Raw genomic sequence first — 23620 nt, 5'->3', positions numbered from 1 at the left:
TAAACCAAACTAAGCGTCCAATCTCCAAGCAGTCAGCTTCCGAGAAAAGAAATTTGGGAAAAGACCCTGATTAGAAGGTCCTTCCTTAGAGGCAATCTCCAAGGTGAAAGAGACAATATCTCCACTAGGTCTGCATACCCAATCCTGTGAGGCCATGCAGGAGCTACCAAAATTTCTGATGTTCTCTCCTGTTTGACACAAGTAAAGACTCGTGGAAGGAAGTCAGAGGAAACAGGGATGAGAGATTGAAATCCCAGGAAAAGCCACCAGAACGGTCTGTTGATCACTAGACCTTGAACCATATCTTAGAAGCTTGTTGAAATGCCCGCAAAAGTCAAATCCGGAAACCTCCAAATTTGAGGGTTTATCCGGAGAACACCTCTGCATGGAGAGTCCCACTCCCCAGATGAAATATCTGTCTGTACAGAAATCAGATTTCCAGATGTCCACCCCTGGAAAATGGATGACAAACAGTAATCGTGAGTTTCCGCCCACAGACAATCCAAGTCTCCTCCTATGAATAAGGAACTTCGAGTTCCACTGGATTAATAATGTCAATGCACCGCATAGGTTAACTGGATTCTGGAGTGGTGGGATCCGAACCCAAGTCTCCAAGGACACTGATGTAAGCCACTGGAGGTGGCCTCGTCAGACTGCTTGCCAGTCCAGCAAGCTGGCAACGTGGTCACATCACCCAGGAATGTCTCCAGAAGCACGTGCCCTGAGACATACTCCTGAAAAACCACCACAGGAGAAAGTCTCTTGATGATTGATCTGGATCTATCTCCTGAGACAGATCCGAAAGATCTCCATTGTATGGAAAATAGTAAAAAGGGAATAATGTCCATGGAAACCATCAGACCAATTCCCTCCATACCTAGAGTCACTGAAAAGTAAAAAGTAAAATCAACTGCAGCTAAATCTCAACTCTCTGGTTGCAAGATGATTGAGCGATCAACCGGACCATTAGAGCTTGCCGTTGGCCAGACAGTAGACAGCAGAGAGGGGAAAAGGCATAAATACTTGATTAGCTGACCTCTGATAGAATCTTCTCCTAGATAGAGAATCTATTTAAGGTCCCCCCAAAAAAAACATCACCCTTGAGGATGGAACAAGGGAACTCTGCTCCAGATTCATTTCCCATTCATGGGAAAGTAGATTGGACAAGATCTTCTGAAAGAGGGTATGCTCGAAGGAAGGATGACACCTGAACCATATATTGTTCAGAAAAAAAACCTTGCAATACCCCAAGACCTAAAATTCTTTCTAGGAAGATGAAACAGACTTGAGAAGATCCCGATCATGGGAACAATAAATACATGTCCTTCAGGTCTATGTTTGTTATGAACAGAACCTGAGAAACTTGAGGTAAATACCTAGATCCCGTTCCAAGACTGGGACTATCACTCCCAGAAAAGGTCCTGAACCCAGTTCAAGGAATGCTTCTCATCATACCTGGATTGCAGATACTCTAGAAATCTACCCCTGGGAGGAATCTTAGAATGGACTAAGTTTGGTTGGCTTCCCAAAGACATGACTGACCCTGCAGAAATAGGAAAAGGAAAAAAACAACAACATTCCTTTAGTCTATTCTCTTGACGGGTGGAATTTCACCCGTAAAGTCAGAGGATGTTTCTGTCAGACCAAGTCCCAACAAGGTCTCATCCTTGAAAGAAAACACCAGAAGCTAGGATTTGGAGGAAACATAAAATAAGAACCTGCAACTGCAGAACTAGAAAGCCTAGGCTGTACCACTAAGCCACAGGTAAGCTTCTCTGCTGATTTCCAAGATTTCAGCCACAAGCCCGACTGACTAGCACAGCAAGTCTGAAAAGTCAAGGCATTGCTCTAAATGAACAATTGAACCTCCAGCTTCTCATCCATGGATCCGTAAGGGAGCAGCTAACCCTTCATAGGGATCAAAGTTCTCTGAGCCATAGTAGAAAAGCTCCCTTCTACTTAAGGCACTATGCATTTTAATGGAGTCAGGGACAGGAAAATCCTTTAAAGGACAGGACACCGGGAGAAAGGTAACCCTAACTTCTCCTATTCCTGTAAAAACATCCAAGGCACATCTAGAAAACACCTCTTTATAGGAAGGATCATCATAGAAATGATAAAAGTTCACAAAAACTTTCCAAGGTTGATGACAGGAGTAATGATGTCGTCTAAGAAGCTAAAACCTCCTTTCACAGTACACGAGGCATGCAAGCATACATCTGAAATGCAAACTCTCTGTGAAAAAAGAATCACAAAAACAAAAAGGTACCTCCTCGTGTGATACAGTTGGAACAAATGGAGTAATGTGAATGCCAAAATGATACTCACAAATGTGGCAGCACTCAATTGTGCTAGTAGAGGCAGACTGGGAGCTCTCAGTGTGCCAGCTCACTGCAACAACAAGATAGCTGGTCTCTCCAATGTCCTACACGGACCAATTAAGCTCAGACTCAACAGTGAGTTAAAAACCACAATTTAAAGGATTACTTTCTGTTATAATTTTTACGCTAAACATATTAAAGTTAATAAACATTAATTAAAACCTACTGACCTATATTTTCTCCAAAACGAAGTTTCATAACGTTCTAAGAGTTATATCTTTTATTCGCTGATGATGTCACATTATCCTGCCCACTATTTTCAGCACTGAGTGTTCAAAATACTTAAACCAATAAATTTGTGTTTAAAGCGCCATTTTGAAACCTAGGTATTGTAAACGGATTGGTACAGAGCAAAGGATACCCACGGAGTGGGTTTGGAAAACAATTAAATTTGCAGACAAGATTTCTGATATACGGTAGAGATATGTTAATGAAATGCTATTGATAAAAAGCATATTTGGGGTAGTTAGTAACAGGCATAGAAAATATTTACTTACAGTGACCCTTTAATGATATGATAAAATACAAAATGTCAAACATATGACACTAAAATTGAACAACAATAAGCAACACGTTTCTCAGACCTCTGTCTGTTTCCTCAGGCTGTATTTTATCATACCATTAAATTGTGGTTTTTAACTCACTGTTGAGTCTGAGCTTAATTGGTCTGTGTAGCACATTGGAGAGACCCTCTATCTTGTTGTTGCAGTGAGCTGGGACACAGAGCTCCCAGTCTGCCTCTACTAGCACAATTGAGTGCTGCCACATATGTGAGTATCAATTTGGTATTCACATTATTCCATTTGTTCCAAATGTATCACACAAGGAGGCACCTTTGTTTTTGTGATTCTTTTTTCACAGAGAAAGTTTGTATCCAGACCATACATTTTGACAAAGAGCTGACTCCAGAGTTCAGGTGTGATCTCTACATCATCTGTATCATACAGGATTACCTTACATCAAAAGGGACTGTGTTTCTTTGGGATTTCCCTGAGGACTAAGTCTTATACAGATAAGAACCAACAGAACTTTGTTTTTATTATAATTTTATTTTTTATTACTATCATCATTTGTATATATACTGTGTTCTTGGTGACTGTATATCCCATTGTGCTTACAATTTATTGATGTGTCTTTATTTGGGCCTTAGTCCTCAGCTATATAGATGTATGATTTCATTTACACTATCCCTCTTGTTGATCTAGTGGGCTATACCATAGATTTAACCATATTTTCACTATTCACTTTGCGCCCCCTAGAGTTAGCAACTAGTTGTGTGTAATAGGTGTATCTCCATACATCTAAAATAGAGGACTTCAGCATCAGATGAAGGAATTTTACTGTTCAAATCTGAGATTTCACCCTCAGAAACTACCAGCAAATATTCCTCACAAGACTTAGGAGAGAGAACAACCTGCGTAGCAGAATGTGGAGAAGAAACCCTACTATCTGAACTTTAAAATGTCCTCTTGCATTTTCCCTGTACGTAAGGAAAAACAAACAAACAGATAAAGCCACAGATACCGCAAATACCACCTGAGCTTCCAAATCTGTAGGCAAATACACTCCTTCAGGAGATTGAGAGGTACCGCAGGGCACTGCACGTGACGCCATTAAGGTTTGGGACTTAAGAGGAGAAAACTGCGTCATTGCCTAAACAGTATCATCCTAAGAGACATTGACTAAGAATAAAAAAAATCTATTACACCGCACAGAATTGTATATGTTAAACAAATTGTGCCTCAGGCTCTATTAAAAAACCCAGAGACACTCATGCCCTGGAATTCAAGATGTTCCCAGGTGTCAAATATTTAAATGTACTAGGGAGACTGCATAGTAGCTGGCAGCATCATCTAGTAGAAAAAACAGCATTAGCGCCCTCTAAAGGACACTAAATTAACTGTATACAAAAACCGTGTCTACAACTAAACGAACCTAAACGATGAGCTACCCGATAAACGTTTCTCCATAACAGGCATAACCCTTTCTAACTCACACCTAACAGGTGATTACATTAGGTCAACATCGCTCCGATCTCAGAAAGAAAAAAAAAAAAAAAAAAAAAACAGAAGGAAGCGTGGTCACAGACCAGCCCAGAGACGAAAATGCAAATGGCGCTTCTCCGCAATAATTATGAAGGGGGCGGGCCAAAAAGACGGCACAAAAATGAAGTGCGAGGCTTTAACTAACTTTGCACCTCATTTAGCGGATACGTACCAACATAGAGCAAAAAAACCCTTAGGTCTCCATGATCCCAAAGATCCCCCAAAATGGTGCCACTCTTAATGAAATAAAAACAAGCGTGCTCACAAACACCAGACTCCTCCGCAAGGAGAAAAATGTGAAGGACCCATTAAAATAAAAAACTGCAGGTTCGCACATAAGGTTCCAAGGAATCAATTAAAAATACCTTGACTGTGTACACTTGACTGTCTGCATGGGCAGACGCTGTAGCTGACAGTCAGTTGAAAAAGTAATGAAGGGGCAATTAACGCCTAAGAGCCATACACATCTGAGTCACAATAAAGTCGGGGAAAGCTATATATATATAAAAAAAAAAGGCAGAACCCCTAGTTTCTAGTCTCAAAAAGTGCCTGCGACCTGCCTAAAAAATCCTTCTAAAGGATATAAAGTCCCATCATAAGTTACAGGGAGGCTTCTTAGCCCTTTTAGTGCCAGTCTCCCACCCTAGAAGAAGAAAAGGCAATTACCTGTAGTCTGGCCATCCGGCAGGAGGACAGTTTACTAGATATGAGAGGATGCCACTCCTCACAGAGACCTGTATAAGAAAGAAAGAGTAAACCTACTCAGGCTTTCAGTATTAGGGCAGTAACAAATGTTAGGAAACGCAGCAAGGCCCACCTCACAAGTTCCTAACTGCTTTAAAGCCACCACTGCCATACTGAAGAGATTAACGTGGAGTATGGCAAGACCCAATCTTGAGGAAGAACAGAGTAAACCTACTCTGGCTTTAAATAAAATCTGGCTTGAAGTGAAATAAATCCAATTTTCTTCAGACACTGAAAACTTCACCTCCTCCTTGTACAGAGGCAAAGAGAATGACTGGGGTTTATGGGAAGGGAAATAACATAACAGCTTTGCTGTGGTGCTCTTTGCTTCCTCCTGCTGGCCAAGAGTGATATTCCCAACAGTAATTGATTCCTTAAGCTCACCATGTCTTAAGAAATAAATAAAAGTATATTGCAAAGCTTTTAAGTACATACTGTATAAACATCTTATCTTATATTATACAGTTTAATATTCATTTAACCAAGTTTATAAACAAGTAAAATATGTAAAGAAAACTACATTTCGCATGAGGCATATTGCTAAAGTTCTAAACGTGGTGGTGTGTCAGCAGTAGGATGTGCCTTAAATCCTCCATCTTTTCTACCAGCTGCAGCATGTTCTGCTGATAGTGCTCAGGTTTATGCTTATCAGTTGCCTCCCACCACTACACACACGGATGGTGCTGGTAGTGTACATTGCTCCCTACATATACTACACTATGACTGGGCAATTAGCTAGGTCAATCATGGAGCAAGCTGCAGCAAAGAAAATAAATAGGATTCTTCAAAAAATTCCTTTTATTGATAAAAAAAAGTACATTGGAGTTACAGTACTTTAAGCTTGCACTTTGGTTTATGTTCCAATATCGAAGAGTTTAATATGCCTTTACTATTAAAGTAATTGTGTAGAATCATGTCCTGCGCTGTTTAGAGAATCCACATAATAGAATAACTATTAGAAGGGTTGGAAATTTCCACATGTCCTGGTCTTTACTAATAGACAGAGGGAAACATTACTAGTCAACTCAGACACAAGGACAGTGACTCTATTCCAAGGAACACAAACACATTTTAAATATTTGACTTCAGAGGCTGTTGAGTTAATTTACTATAACTGTATCAACTGCATTTTAGCAGAGAAATAACGTACGGCTGGAGTTGCAGAACACTGATAAAGGACATTAACTATCTTCATACACAGTCACATCACAATAGATATCATATTTTCTCTCACTTTCTCTCTATATACATACATCACACACACACACGTATTTTGTCATCTGCTTACACACTTTAGCATACATATTAGAGTACAACTAAATAAAATTGTTACTGTACCAGCTTGAGCTGCAGCAGGACTGATTAGTAGGGGTGTAGAAGCAACTAATCGCACCTGGGCAGCAAGCCCAGCTCTTGCTCCAGGACCAACCACCAAGGCACCGTTCTGGTCATAATAGGCAGTGGGTGTGAGCACCTGGTAACCTAAAAACACAAATACAAAAGTGATATGCACAGCACATTAAATAAGAATGGTTGTACATATTCAGTGTGAAGTTCTCAATTCCCTTTTATTTACAAAAACCCTGACCAAATGGTAAAGGTTTAGAGATGTAAATAAATACAAGTTACCAATCTCACTTGCCACTAAGTAATATGTATAAAATGCATGGAAACTACCAAGTTGTCACATTTTGCAGCATATAAAGAAGGCAGGTAAGGGTTAAACTACAACAATCCAAGAACTGAAGATTACAACTCTTCAATACAAACTATAAACACAAGAATAGAATGGAACCAACAACTTGATTATAATCTCAACCACTTACTCAGAGTCACAGATTTGGAATGAAACCACCAAGTCCAAACTGCTGAATATAAAGATTTATTCACAAATCAAACTAACATCTTAACTGGTTTATACGAAGATAGCAGGTCGTTTGCAGTGACTGCAATATAATTATAAGGATTTGTTGATTACAGCTGGATTTCATGTAAATGTTGTGACAAACAGCTATTCACAGTGACTTTACAATCTTGCTATTATATTTGGACAGTGTCCCTCTAGAATTATAATTAATTTAGAATGTTTAGATATGATTTGAGTCTGTGATTCTGACTTTGAAGTGATTGCTGGCTATATTTTTCTCTCATTTATAATAGTTTATCAGACCTCTGTGCACTAAAAGGACCGCTGGAGATTGATTTTTAGGTCCTTTTAATACTTAGTCAGTAAAGTCTCTCAGAGATTAGAGATGATTGGAGACTATGGATATATATATATCTTGTGGCCAATAAACATACACACACACATACACAGTACAATGAAGTGACCCCTTCAAACGCAGTTTCCTGTAATGCACACGCAAAAAAGTATAAAAAAATAACACGTCAAATGCAAAAAAAGTCTTCAGTGGTACTCATCCCAAACTTTAGTTTAATTGGACAAAGAGAGCAGTGTTCAAATTACTATTTGAAAGGAGGTTACAATACAAAGAAAATAAAAAAAAAAAAACATAAAAAAGTATTGCTTTATTTACTGGAAGATCATTAGAATACCTGACATGCCGGTAGCAAGACCTTGTCCAAAAGCCAAAGCTGAATTTGCAGCTGCAGCAGCTGCAAGTGACTCCTGTTGACCTTGCTGTCCCTGAATAGGTGTAAGAGGACGCTGATTGGCTGCAGAGCGCATAACCTATGAACAAAAAGATGGACATTACCAATTGTTGTAATAAATACCACATACGGGGTTGTGATAATTTGATGTGCGCTATTCAAGTTACCAAAAATCTTACACACTTCACAAAAATGCTTCTCTAGTCCAACAGAATGCCCTATGATACTTATCAAATGTGATATTTAGGTTTACTTAAAGGGATACTAAACCCACATTTTTTCTTTCATGATTCAGATAGAGCAATTTTAAGCAACTTTCTAATTTACGCCTATAATAATTTTTTCTTCGTATCTTTAATTCAAAAAGCAGGAATGTAAGGTTACGAGCCAGCCCATTTTTGGTTCCGAACCCTGGGTACCGCTTGCTGACTGGAGGCTACATTTAGCCAAGAAATAAAGACAAGACAGGTAAAGCATTCTGGGACAGAAAGATTACAGGACCACAATTTAAGTATGAACCAGTGCTTGAAAAAAAACAAAACCTTAAGGACTAAAGGATAACTGACCATTATATGGAAATAGCTGAGAAAGAGATTCTTTAAAAGTGCTAGAACTTAAACCTGGCTGGTAAAGATGATGCACAAATCCAAAAGACAAAATAAAAATACTGTATGTGAAAAGTTATGCTGAACTTAAAACGATATCTATAGTAGGCTAAAGTAGTGAATTTTTTCCTTGTTTGGCGCAGAGTATTAATAAACTAGAATAAATGCAGCCGCAGAAACCTCAAAGCTGCCGGCCTGACTATATATATGGATGAGGATGTTTTTTTTAAAAAAAAAAAAAGCCAAGAAATACCATGTGGCTGTTCTGCCATCTTGGCTAAAGAGGATTTTTTTTCTGTTACATCCTGATTCTGTACAGTGGATGACGTATTCGTAAACACTGGAGTGAAAACAGATCAGTTTGAAGTCCCAAGTCTAAGGGGGCAATTTATAAAGCGGAGGCTGACAGGGGCGCACATATGTGCCCCTGTCCACCGCAGCTCGCCTCTGGCGGGCTGAATATCCCTGGCAGAATTCAGTATTGCACACGAGCGCCATTTTGCACTCGCGTGCAATCCCCCCCCCCCCCGCGCACAGCCAATCATGAAGGAGCTGTCAATCTCCCCGGTTGGACTATACCAGGGAGATTGAAATTTGCCACTTTTGAAGTGGCGAAAGGTTAGGAAAGCAGTAGTCTGCTAGTTAAATGCTAGTATGGGGTCGAAGCCTTTGATAAATTGACCCCTTAGAAAGCTTCCACTCATTGCCTGAAGAGATGAAAAAAAAAAAAAAATCAGCTGAAGAACTCATGTACTTGACAGCTGTTTAATGCTATAAATCTAAAAAATGTTGCTGTTCTGTTAACATGCAGAGACCCATAGAGCTGCCAGTCCCGTTGGATAAATTGTAACCATGTTTAGGTAATTTGCCTTCGTAGTTCAAATTTGCATGAAGATGAACTGCTGAAATATTCTCTGCATGTATCCGAGCCAAGAGGAATAACGTGCTGTCTTCCTGAAGGTTGATCGGCTATGTTCCCCTTTTTAGCAATGTAAGCAAAATGATTGCCCTTGCACAGAATCTTAAAAAATGTTCCATTGAGTTCTTGCGCTCGCAAAGCAAACCACCGAGTTCTTGCGCTCGCAAAGCAAACCACCGAGTTCTTGCGCTCGCAAAGCAAACCACCGAGTTCTTGCGCTCGCAAAGCAAACCACCGAGTTCTTGCGCTCGCAAAGCAAACCACCGAGTTCTTGCGCTCGCAAAGCAAACCACCGAGTTCTTGCGCTCGCAAAGCAAACCACCGAGTTCTTGCGCTCGCAAAGCAAACCACCGAGTTCTTGCGCTCGCAAAGCAAACCACCGAGTTCTTGCGCTCGCAAAGCAAACCACCGAGTTCTTGCGCTCGCAAAGCAAACCACCGAGTTCTTGCGCTCGCAAAGCAAACCACCGAGTTCTTGCGCTCGCAAAGCAAACCACCGAGTTCTTGCGCTCGCAAAGCAAACCACCGAGTTCTTGCGCTCGCAAAGCAAACCACCGAGTTCTTGCGCTCGCAAAGCAAACCACCGAGTTCTTGCGCTCGCAAAGCAAACCACAGAGTTCTTGCGCTCGCAAAGCAAACCACCGAGTTCTTGCGCTCGCAAAGCAAACCACCGAGTTCTTGCGCTCGCAACGCAAGCCAAAGACTCCTCTGTATTAGCCTTGTGTGTATTGTTCCTGAAAAGTTGCTCTCCTTATTTATTTGGTGAAGTTCCTTTGTATCTAGATCCAATAGGGGTCATGGCACTGAAGCTACTAATCTGGAGGTAGTTTGAGTTCGGAAGGAAAAGGAATTCTCTGAAACAACCTGATTATCTTTTTCCATTTCTGCTGCTGTGGACACATTTGCAATCTTGCCCATTTGACCACATGGACTGTTCACATCATTTTTATTCAGGTCTTAAGGGACATAAAATCCAAGATTTTTATTTCATGATACAGATAGAACAAACAACTTTCCAATTTCCTTCTATTATCAAAATTAACTTAGTTTTCTTGCTATTCTTTGTTGAAAAGCAAGGATGTAAGTTCAGGAGTGTGCACGTGTCTGAAGCACTATATGGCAGCAGTTTTTGTAACAATGTTATACATTAGCAAGAGCACTAGATGGCAGCACTATTTCCTGTCATGTAGTGCTCCAGACATGTGTACGCTACCTACCTAGGTATCTCTTCAATAAAGAACATGAGAATGATGCAAGTTTGTCAATAGAAGTAAATAGGAAACTTAAATTATCTATCTCAATCATAAAAGAAAAATTTGGGGTTTCATGTCCTTTTAACCACGATTACAATGTACTGCAATAGATTGGCCAAAAATATGATATCCTAAATCTTATGATGAAAATGACACTGTTATACATGAGATGGTGCATACTCACAAAAGTCAGCACGTGCCTGCCTGTTTTCTAGAACACCACCGAATATAGCCATGGGTAGCAGCATTTGGCTCTTCTCGAAGATGGATTTATTCTTGTGAAAGAGCAACACACAAAGATCTGCGCAAAATGTAGATCTGTGTGTTGCACTTTCACAAGAATAACTCTGAAAAGAGCCGAATGCTTCACTGCTGCATGTCAGACAGCGCATTGCTTAGCTGATGCAATTTAATTGAATTTTTGTGATTCTCTGGATATAACCTCTCAGCAGTTAAGTTAATCTTTAATGATTCTGATAGGGAATACAGTTTTAAACAACATTCCAATTTACTTTTATTATCCAATTTGCTTTGTTCTCTTGATATATTAGCTTATTAGCAGCAAAGCACTGCTGGGAGGTAGCTGCTGATTGGTGGCTGCACATATATGCTTCTGGTCATTCAGGGTGGATTTGATTTAAATCAAATCATGATTTAATCAGTAAGTTTTTTCTACATAAAAGTTTTTAGTTTAATAATAGATTATTTTCCCAGTTATATCAAACAATGAATGATTTAGTTAAATGCCATTAGAAATACATATACAATTATGAAATTATTGGTAGGTGAATTATCTGCAGTTTACTAGGTTAACCCTGCCATTTGTATGCATTAAACTTATATTAGAAAACAATTTTGAGAAAATTATATATATATAAAAATCCCCTATACTGACAGAAAGGTAATTACTGAGTATAACGTGCATCGTTTGGACTTCAATACGTTACTTAATAAACTTGTGTGATTTTTTTCCTCAACTCCAGCGTAAACATCAATATAGATATATATATATATATATATATATATATATACACATACATATATATATATATATATATATATATATATATATATATATATATATATATATTTTGTGTATGTATGTATATACACACACACAGACATTTATTTAACTTCAGGTAGGGGTATAGGGCCATCTTACTAATTATAAGGAGGTAAGACCACCAATACATTTGTGATAAACCCTTAGAACCTAATTTAAAAAAGAAAATATCTTTAATCTTTTCTTATTTGCATAGAAATGGACATATTTTCTATAATCTGATCAATTATGTTTATCTGTCTGTATATGTAGCAATATAGGGTTGTATCACCCATCTTAGGGTAAAAAGAATACTTATGTATTTGTGACAAATGTGTAAAAAAAATTTTTTTTTTTAAATTAACCTTAGAGATGTATATCTCAAGTTAGTTAGATTTGTATTAAATGTCATGTACATACATACTAAGACATATACAGGGATTTAAGGCTGCATTATTACTTATTATTCATTACTTATTTATGGTTTAGTATCCATCTACATAGAAATAGGATTGTTGATGTTAAATAATGTGTCAAGCTCGTAAAATCTCAAAGAAGGTGTATGTGTGTGTGTATATATTATATATATATATAATATATATAATATATATATATATATAAATAATATATATATATATATATAAATAATATATATATATAAATTATATATATATATATATATATATATATATATATATATATATATATATATATATATATATATATATATATATATATATATATATATATATATATATATATATATATATATATATATATATATATATATATATATATATATATATATATATCTTTGTCTGAGGAAGGGGAGTGTGTCCCTGAAACGTCACGGTTGATAATAATACATATGCAGCATCAAAAAGCAAACAAAATTATGCCTCAATTGCACATTAAATAAAACTTAAAGGGATATGAAACACACATTTTTTCCTTACATGATTCAGATAGAAAGTTGCTTAAAATAGCATTCTCTAATTTACTCCTATTATCATTCCCCCCCCCCCCCCCCGTTTTCTTGGTATCTATTTAAAAAGCAGGAATGTAAGCTTAGGAGCCGGCCCATTTTTGTTTAGCACCTGGGTAGCGCTTGCCACAAATAAGCAAGCGCTATACACAGAGTTCTGAACCAAAAACAGGCTGGCACCTAAGCTTTACATTCCTGATTTTCAAATAAAGATAGCAAGAGGATGAAAAAACATAATTTATGCTTACCTGATAAATTCCTTTCTACTGTAGTGTGATCAGTCCACGGGTCATCATTACTTCTGGGATATTACTCCTCCCCAACAGGAAGTGCAAGAGGATTCACCCAGCAGAGCTGCATATAGCTCCTCCCCTCTACGTCACTCCCAGTCATTCGACCAAGGACCAACGAGAAAGGAAAAGCCAAGGGTGAAGTGGTGACTGGAGTATAAATTAAAAAATATTTACCTGCCTTAAAAACCGGGCGGGCCGTGGACTGATCACACTACAGAAGAAAGGAATTTATCAGGTAAGCATAAATTATGTTTTCTTCTGTTAAGTGTGATCAGTCCACGGGTCATCATTACTTCTGGGATACCAATACCAAAGCAAAAGTACACGGATGACGGGAGGGATAGGCAGGCTCTTTATACAGAAGGAACCACTGCCTGAAGAACCTTTCTCCCAAAAATAGCCTCCGATGAAGCAAAAGTGTCAAATTTGTAAAATTTGGAAAAAGTATGAAGCGAAGACCAAGTTGCAGCCTTGCAAATCTGTTCAACAGAGGCCTCATTCTTGAAGGCCCAAGTGGAAGCCACAGCTCTAGTAGAATGAGCTGTAATTCTTTCAGGAGGCTGCTGTCCAGCAGTCTCATAAGCTAAACGAATAATGCTACGAAGCCAAAAAGAAAGAGAGGTAGCGGAAGCTTTTTGACCTCTCCTCTGCCCAGAGTAAATGACAAACAGAGAAGACGTTTGTCGAAATTCCTTAGTTGCCTGTAAGTAAAATTTTAGAGCACGGACTACATCCAGGTTGTGCAGTAGACGTTCCTTCTTTGAAGAAGGATTTGGGCATAAAGAAGGAACAACAATCTCTTGATTGATATTCCTGTTAGTAACTACCTTAGGTAAGAACCCAGGTTTAGTACGCAGGACTACCTTATCCGAATGAAAAATCAAATAAGGAGAATCACAATGTAAGGCTGATAATTCAGAGACTCTTCGAGCCGAGGAAATAGCCATTAAAAATAGAACTTTCCAAGATAACAACTTTATATCAATGGAATGAAGGGGTTCAAACGGAACGCCCTGTAAAACATTAAGAACAAGGTTTAAACTCCATGGTGGAGCAACAGTTTTAAAAACAGGCTTAATCCTGGCCAAAGCCTGACAAAAAGCCTGGACGTCAGGAACTTCTGACAGACGTTTGTGTAACAGAATGGACAGAGCTGAGATCTGTCCCTTTAATGAACTAGCAGATAAACCCTTTTCTAAACCTTCTTGTAGAAAAGACAATATCCTAGGAATCCTAACCTTACTCCAAGAGTAACCTTTGGATTCACACCAATATAGGTATTTACGCCATATCTTATGGTAAATCTTTCTGGTAACAGGTTTCCTAGCCTGTATTAAGGTATCAATAACTGACTCAGAAAACCCACGTCTTGATAAAATCAAGCGTTCAATTTCCAAGCAGTCAGCTTCAGAGAAGTTAGATTCTGATGTTTGAAGGGACCCTGTATCAGAAGGTCCTGTTTCAGAGGTAGAGACCAAGGTGGACAGGATGACATGTCCACCAGGTCTGCATACCAAGTCCTGCGTGGCCACGCAGGTGCTATTAGAATCACTGATGCTCTCTCTCGTTTGATTCTGGCAATCAATCGAGGAAGCAACGGGAAGGGTGGAAACACGTAAGCCATCCTGAAGTCCCAAGGTGCTGTCAGAGCATCTATCAGGACTGCTCCTGGATCTGGACCCGTAACGAGGAAGCTTGGCGTTCTGTCGAGACGCCATGAGATCTATCTCTGGTTTGCCCCAACGTCGAAGTATTTGGGCAAAGACCTCCGGATGAAGTTCCCACTCCCCCGGATGAAAAGTCTGACGACTTAAGAAATCCGCCTCCCAGTTCTCCACTCCCGGGATGTGGATTGCTGACAGGTGGCAAGAGTGAGACTCTGCCCAGCGAATTATCTTTGATACTTCCATCATAGCTAGGGAGCTTCTTGTCCCTCCCTGATGGTTGATGTAAGCTACAGCCGTGATGTTGTCCGACTGAAACCTGATGAACCCCCGAGTTGTCAACTGGGGCCAAGCCAGGAGGGCATTGAGAACTGCTCTCAATTCCAGAATGTTTATTGGCAGGAGACTCTCCTCCTGACTCCATTGTCCCTGAGCCTTCAGAGAATTCCAGACGGCACCCCAACCTAGAAGGCTGGCGTCTGTTGTTACAATTGTCCAGTCTGGTCTGCTGAATGGCATCCCCCTGGACAGATGTGGCCGAGAAAGCCACCATAGAAGAGAATTTCTGGTCTCTTGATCCAGATTCAGAGAAGGGGATAAGTCTGAGTAATCCCCATTCCACTGACTTAGCATGCACAGTTGCAGTGGTCTGAGGTGTAAGCGTGCAAAGGGTACTATGTCCATTGCCGCTACCATTAAGCCGATTACCTCCATGCATTGAGCCACTGACGGGTGTTGAATGGAATGAAGGGTGCGGCAAGCACTTTGAAGTCTTGTTAGCCTGTCCTCTGTCAGGTAAATCTTCATTTCTACAGAATCTATAAGAGTCCCCAGGAAGGGAACTCTTGTGAGTGGAACGAGTGAACTTTTCTTTTCGTTCACCTTCCATCCATGTGACCTTAGAAATGCCAGCACTAACTCTGTATGAGACTTGGCAGTTTGAAAGCTTGAAGCTTGTATCAGAATGTCGTCTAGGTATGGAGCTACCGAGATTCCCCGCGGTCTTAGAACCGCCAGAAGAGCACCCAGAACCTTTGTGAAGATTCTTGGAGCTGTAGCCAATCCGAATGGAAGAGCCACAAACTGGTAATGCCTGTCTAGGAAGGCAAACCTTAGGTACCGATAATGATCTTTGTGAATCGGTATGTGAAGGTAAGCATCTTTTAAATCTACAGTGGTCATGTACTGACCCTCTTGGATCATAGGTAAAATTGTCCGAATAGTCTCCATCTTGAACGATGGAACTCTTAGGAATTTGTTTAGGATCTTTAAGTCCAGGATTGGTCTGAAAGTTCCCTCTTTTTTGGGAACCACAAACAGATTTGAGTAAAACCCCTGTCCCTGTTCCGATCGTGGAACTGGATGGATTACTCCCATTAACAAGAGCTCTTGTACGCAGCGTAGAAACGCCTCTTTCTTTGTCTGGATTGTTGACAATCTTGACAGATGAAATCTCTCTCTTGGAGGAGAGTATTTGAAGTCCAGAAGGTATCCCTGAGATTATCTCTAGCGCCCAGGGATCCTGAACATCTCTTGCCCAAGCCTGGGCGAAGAGAGAAAGTCTGCCCCCCACTAGATCCGATCCCGGATCGGGGGCCCTCAATTCATGCTGTTTTAGGGGCAGCAGCAGGTTTCCTAGTCTGCTTGCCCTTGTTCCAGGACTGGTTAGGTTTCCAGCCTTGTCTGTAGCGAGCAACAGCTCCTTCCTGTTTTGGTGCAGAGGAAGTTGATGCTGCTCCTGCTTTGAAATTACGAAAGGAACGAAAATTAGACTGTCTAGTCTTGGCTTTGGCTTTGTCCTGAGGCAGGGCATGGCCTTTACCTCCTGTAATGTCAGGGATAATCTCTTTCAACCCGGGCCCGAATAAGGTCTGCCCTTTGAAAGGTATATTAAGCAATTTAGACTTAGAAGTAACATCAGCTGACCAGGATTTTAGCCACAGCGCCCTGCGTGCCTGAATGGCGAATCCTGAATTCTTCGCCGTAAGTTTAGTAAGATGTACTACGGCCTCCGAAATGAATGAATTAGCTAGTTTAAGGACTCTAAGCCTGTCCGTAATGTCGTCCAGAGTAGCTGAACCAATGTTCTCTTCCAGAGACTCAATCCAGAATGCCGCTGCAGCCGTGATCGGCGCAATGCATGCAAGGGGTTGCAATATAAAACCTTGTTGAACAAACATTTTCTTAAGGTAACCCTCTAATTTTTTATCCATTGGATCTGAAAAAGCACAGCTATCCTCCACCGGGATAGTGGTACGCTTAGCTAAGGTAGAAACTGCTCCCTCCACCTTAGGGACCGTTTGCCATAAGTCCCTTGTGGTGGCGTCTATTGGAAACATTTTTCTAAATATCGGAGGGGGTGAGAACGGCACACCGGGTCTATCCCACTCCTTAGTAACAATTTCAGTAAGTCTCTTAGGTATAGGAAAAACCTCAGTACTCGTCGGTACCGCAAAATATTTATCCAACCTACACATTTTCTCTGGTATTGCAACTGTGTTACAATCATTCAGAGCCGCTAACACCTCCCCTAGTAATACACGGAGGTTTTCCAGTTTAAATTTAAAATTTGAAATATCTGAATCCAGTCTGTTTGGATCAGAACAGTCACCCACAGAATGAAGTTCTCCGTCCTCATGTTCTTCCACCTGTGACGCAGTGTCTGACATGGCCCTAATATTATCAGCGCACTCTGTTCTCACCCCAGAGTGATCACGCTTACCTCTTAGTTCTGGTAATTTAGCCAAAACCTCAGTCATAACAGTAGCCATATCCTGTAATGTGATTTGTAATGGCCGCCCAGATGTACTCGGCGCTACAATATCACGCACCTCCCTCTGAGCGGGAGATGTAGGTACTGACACGTGAGGCGAGTTAGTCGGCATAACTCTCCCCTCGTTGTTTGGTGAAATTTGTTCAATTTGTACAGATTGACTTTTATTTAAAGTAGCATCAATACAGTTAGTACATAAATTTCTATTGGGCTCCACTTTGGCATTGCAACAAATGACACAGGTATCATCCTCTGAATCAGACATGTTTAACACACTAGCAAATAAACTTGCAACTTGGAAATACAATTCAATTAGAATAATATTAAAACGTACTGTGCCTTTAAGAAGCACAGAAGATCTATGACAGTTGAAAATTAATAAATTGAAACAGTTATAGCCTCAATCCTTGTAAATAACACAACTTTAGCAAAGGTTTAATCCCATTAGCAAAGATAACAAATTCTGAAAGCAGGAAACAAATTACAGAATAAACGTTTTTTATCTCAGTCAAACTATAATTCTCACAGCTCTGAGAGAAATTACCTCCCTCAAAATAAGTTTTGAAGACCCCTGAGCTCTGTAGAGATGAACCGGATCATGCAGGGAATACAATGAGTTGCTGACTGAAATATTTGATGCGTAGTAAAAGCGCCAAAAAACGTCCCCTCCCCCTCACACACAGCAGTGAGGGAGAACAGAAACTGTCAGAAAACAGATTAAGCAACTGCCAAGTGGAAAAATAGTGCCCAAACATTTATTCACTCAGTACCTCAGTAAATGAAAACGATTTTACATTCCAGCAAAAACGTTAAACATAATCTCTAGTTATTAAACAGCTTTATGTATTTCTTACAGTGTAATTCTAGTGAAGTACCATTCCCCAGAATACTGAAGTGTAAAGTATACATACATGACATTATATCGGTATGGCAGGATTTTCTCATCAATTCCATTGTCAGAAAATAAAAACTGCTACATACCTCTATGCAGATTCATCTGCCCGCTGTCCCCTGATCTGAAGTTTACCTCTCCTCAGATGGCCGAGAAACAGCAATATGATCTTAACTACTCCGGCTAAAATCATAACAAAAACTCTGGTAGATTCTTCTTCAAACTCTGCCAGAGAGATAATAACACACTCCGGTGCTATTTTAAAATAACAAACTTTTGATTGAAGATATAAAACTAAGTATAATCACCATAGTCCTCTCACACATCCTATCTAGTCGTTGGGTGCAAGAGAATGACTGGGAGTGACGTAGAGGGGAGGAGCTATATGCAGCTCTGCTGGGTGAATCCTCTTGCACTTCCTGTTGGGGAGGAGTAATATCCCAGAAGTAATGATGACCCGTGGACTGATCACACTTAACAGAAGAAATGTATACTAGGAGTAAATTAGAAAGTTGCTTAAAATTATCAAAACATACTCGCAAGTGTGGGAGCACCCAATTGTGCTTAGTGGGGCGTACTGGGAACTCTGTGTCCCAGCTCACTGATCTGAAGAGCAGGGGAAATCCTCTTGACTGCTCCTATTGCTGTAAGCTGGATAATTAAAGCTCAGACTTCCAAAAATCTCAAAAATATAAGATTTTATTTTACAAATTTGTTTTAAAAAACAAGAGCACAACATGTATCCTATGTATATTTAAAAACAGTATCACAACGCGTTTCTCGGCTCTCCTGGCTGTTTCCTCAGGCTTCTGTTAGTTCTCTGGAAGTACCGGCTTTTAAATGAAAGACTATCCAATCACCAAACATTTAGATACCCACCCTTACCTCAATTACCTCTTCCCTTAAAGGGACACTGAACCCAAAAAAATTATTTTGTAATTCAGATAGAGTGTGCAATTTTAAGCAACTTTCTAATTTACTCCTATTATCAATTTCTTCGTTCTCTTGCTATCTTTATTTGAAAAAGGCATCTAAGCTTTTTTTGGGTTCAGAACTCTGGACAGCACTTTATTGGTGGATGAATTTATCCACCAATCAGCAAAGACAACCCAGGTTGTTCATCAAAAATGGGCCGGCATCTAAACTTACATTCTTGCATTTCAAATAAAGATACTAAGAGAATGAAGAAAATGTTATAATAGGAGTAAATTAGAAAGTTGCTTAAAATGTCATGCTCAATCTGAATCACAAATGATTTTTTTTGGGTACAGTGTCCCTTTAAAACAACAACAACTTATTCTCCTAATTTCAGATGTCTTACAGCAATAGGAGCAGTCAAGAGGATTTCCCCTGCTCTTCGGATCAGTGAGCTGGAACACAGAGTTCCCAGTACGCCCCACTAAGCACAATTGGGTGCTGCCACACTTGTGAGTATGTTTTGATAAGTATATACCAATCTCATTGCGATTCCTTTTCACAGAAGTCTATTGGAGCGAGCTGCGTTTTTACACAAGGAGCAGCCATCAATTATTTCCGAATCCAGGGAAGTCCTTGGAAAGACACAGAATACCATTGAACTTTATCAGATAAAACATTATTTAAACCTTTTTGGGTTTATGTTCATAGGTGTTGTTATTTACACCATTTTTAGTGTGTATCTTATTCTGTGTTTTTATTTTGTGCACACAGGTTTTATTATTTTTTTTATTCAGTTTAATTAATATTTTTTGATTATTATTTTTAATAGAATGTTGATTTTTACTATATTATCTTTATCACTTCACTTTGTGCAGGAGACAATTGAGTAGGATAATCAAACCAGGCGATTAGTAAATAGCGAACCCCTAAAGTTGTAGCATTTTTTTTTGTTATTAACAGTTGAGTTGCTTAAAATTGCCTGCTCTATCTGAATCATGAAATAAATAATTTGAGTTTCATATCTATTTATGAATATTTTGTCCTTGTAGCATAAAAACATAACTGTTCCTGAAACTGTAGCTTTTTTTTTGGTCATTTTTAAACAGTTGAACCCTCACCCAGTGTGTGCTCTGGATCACTGACTTTACCTGCTGCTGTCCTTGCGATGCCTGTGTTGCAGTTTGCTGGTTTGCCGAATTGTTTGCCGAGGCAGCAGCTGCTGCGGCTGCTGCTGCTTGTTGCTGAAATAACCCAGCTGGGTACACACCCCAGGGAACTCCATAATATTGTGGTGGAACAACTGTAGGACCTGCTGAATTAAATATGTATATTTTTATTAATAGCCAGGTGATCACTGTGGTAATAGTGATCAGCAGACGTGAATTATTAAGCATTTGCGCAGAGGCTCAGATCAAAAAGGTAATATTCATTTATTAAAATACCCTTTTTTATGAATATTTTTTTGTCTAAAAAAAAAACAAAAAACACACAATGGTTAACAATGCTTATTAAAATAAAAAAAATAATACTTGGTTATATATTTTTTTCACGTCACAGTATATAAAGATAATGGTATAGTTCGAATCTGCTGGAAGAAATTTATATTTAATTTGTGTGCGTTTCTCACTAAAAAATGACCTACAGAAGAAGAATTTAAATTTGAGAAGCACCTAAAAGAACTCCAAAAAAAAAAAAAAAAAGGATAAGAACAGAGGTGGAAATGGCCCAGCAGTTTAAGGGTTAAAGGGAATTTATGCTCAAGCTTGCTGGAGTGACGTGTATTCCAAAGGGCTTATAAAGTATGCACTGTATAAATTCAGTTTAATGTCCTATTAACAGCAACTGACGTAAAATCAAGTCTAAACCAGGGCTCGACAAATCCAGGGATTCACTGGCTACTAGAATTTTACCCCTGGCTCCTAACTTTTTTGCAATTCTCCAAATACTTATAAGCAAACACCACTCACTGTCTGGCTCCTAAATATTCTTACTGGCTCAATATGTATTAAAAACAGATTTGTTGACCCCCTCTGAATTTATCTAGGCCATAAACATGCATGATGTAAGCTAGAAAATACGCCAGTACATACCTGCTAAAGTAGCAGCCAAGCCAGCAGCTGTATATGGGTCGGTGCCAGGATGAGCGGTGCTGATGATATAAGGGTTTGGCATGAAAGCGGCGGGAGCAAGGCCTGCTGAAAATACACCAGCTGTAAGTAAAAGAAATCCCTCTGAATACCCGGCACAACACAGTGACAAATGCGCTACTAATAAATCAAAACTAAACATCAAACTGCACTCAGATAAATTAAATAATGTGATCCTAAAAGGCTTTACTTGTCCTGTTACCATCTTTATTCCATTTACACATATTTTGTTTGTGCTGCGGCTGAAGATTCTGTTTCACTATAGTACATGAGGCTAAAACAGGTCGTAAAGGTTTCTAATGGTGTAATCAAGAGACACAGAACTCTCAGACTGATAAAAAACAATTACAAAGTACAAAAAAGCTTCTATGTTTACTTAATGCTTTAGAAATAGATTAAAATACTTTGTGATTTTAAAAAAAGCTTGCAGTTTACTTCCATTATCAAATTTACTTGTTTGCCATGATATTCTTTGTTGAATATATATCTAGGTTGGTGTCTACTTCATGTCAGTAAATAGGCACTTTTGTTTTGCATTGTGTTTTGCACTAACACAATATAATTTAAGAAACCTATAAAATGAAAAAAATAGGAGGATGTTGAAAAAAAGTCCAGGCTGCATTACAGAATAAGCAATAAGGCATTTCTCCTAAGAACCAGACAAAAAAAAATCAATCCGAAGATTGATGGAATTGTACACCTAAATAGCACTCTTTCCCTAATCGGTAGTGGCAAAAGTTGGACAAAATCTGAGTATCCTAGGAGAGGAAGTGCGCAAGGATTTTTAAAATATAAACTTTATTTGGTAATTTAAAAGCAAAAACACAAACACAATCCACATACATACAGTATTTAAAAACACAGGATTTGGTCGGATTGGTTCAAATCCAATAATCACTAAATGTGAAAAGTGGTTGTAACGTACTTTTAGTGTAAATCAACTCTGAATAATTCTCAGGTCAAAAGTATCTGTGAGAGTCGATAGTGATCTAATACTGTTGAAATTAAGTGGTATTTATGGAACTTATACCACTGTAACAGTAATTCTGTAATTGCTTGTCTTATGAATTAAAGTTCAAATTAAAGTTGTTTTTCTTGGTGTCTAATAAGTGAACTTGCAATTATATTAGAACTGGTCTAGGATTGTATATGACAGTGTCTTGTCGGCTTCCAGTCTTATTTATTATATCAAATGTTTGATTACAAATATCCAGATCCACTATCACTGTGAATATGATGGATTAGATGCAGTGTTTACTTTGGAGTACCGAAAGGCACTGCCTGTGACACTCTTTATATTTCACTGCTGCCTTATAGCGCTTTGCATTGCTGATAGATTCTACTCACCAATGAATTGGCTGAAAAGAGTATTCTGAATGTATATTCGCATAAGATAAATGAAGTGTTACTGCTGCCTTTTAGCGTTTTGCATTACTTATGGATTCATATGACCAGTGAATTACCTAAAATAAGTATTCAGAATATGTGTTCATATACGAAAGATAAGGTAATGTAATCAATATTTACATCAACAACTTTAAGTTAACCTAAATGTTTTGTGTATTTCATTCATACATAATAATTACATTGGCAAAGTGACTTCATTCAAACAGTACCGCTAACATTGCTGATATGGGTAGCGTTTATATACTTAGATTATACAGATTATCCCCGAGTTATTCCGTATTATACCTCTGGAGCTTGCAGTCTAACCGCTTAATAGTAATAATTTGTTTGGTATTTGGGATATATTCCAATTCCCAAGCCCCAAAATTGATATCCATATAATGGAACCTTACTCCAGGTGCCGGTTAAGTATAAGTAATATTGCTGAATTATTCCCCACTTGGAGATCAGTAACTTTACTATAAGTACAACCACATTTGTTTTTTTTTTAAATTAAAGAGCTAAATTCCTGCTATTTAAAAAAAGTTAGGAGGCATTCACAACAAACAATTCCCTACAGTAGGGAATTGTTTGTTGTGAATGCCTCCTAACTTTTTTTAAATAGCAGGAATTTAGCTCTTTAATTTAAAAAAAACCCAAATGTGGTTGTACTTATAGTAAAGTTACTGATCTCCAAGTGGGGAATAATTCAGCAATATTACTTATACTTAACCGGCACCTGGAGTAAGGTTCCATTATATGGATATCAATTTTGGGGCTTGGGAATTGGAATATAATATCCCAAATACTAGGGTTGCACCGATACCGATACTAGTATCGGTACCGATACCGATACTAGTATCGGTACCGATACCAAGTATTTGCATGAGTACTTGTACTCGTGTAAATGCACCAATACTTAAACCGATACCTCTACTTCTTACCCATATGCTATCTTGTG

General features: G+C 38.8%; 1 protein-coding gene across 1 annotated transcript in view; it reads right to left on the bottom strand.

Moving 5' to 3' along the window:
- Positions 1–23620, bottom strand: part of PUM2 (pumilio RNA binding family member 2) — a 129063-nt gene that overhangs the window by 73913 nt on the left and 31530 nt on the right. The window contains 4 exon segments of the mRNA XM_053711200.1: positions 6509–6652; positions 7727–7862; positions 20275–20435; positions 21217–21336. Of these exon segments, the coding sequence (XP_053567175.1) occupies positions 6509–6652; positions 7727–7862; positions 20275–20435; positions 21217–21336 (561 nt within the window).

This window comes from Bombina bombina, chromosome 4 (genome assembly GCF_027579735.1).
Source record: "Bombina bombina isolate aBomBom1 chromosome 4, aBomBom1.pri, whole genome shotgun sequence".
NCBI classification, from domain to species: domain Eukaryota; kingdom Metazoa; phylum Chordata; class Amphibia; order Anura; family Bombinatoridae; genus Bombina; species Bombina bombina.
Note: the sequence above shows the minus strand (reverse complement) of the source record. Positions and strands in the feature narration are given on the sequence as shown.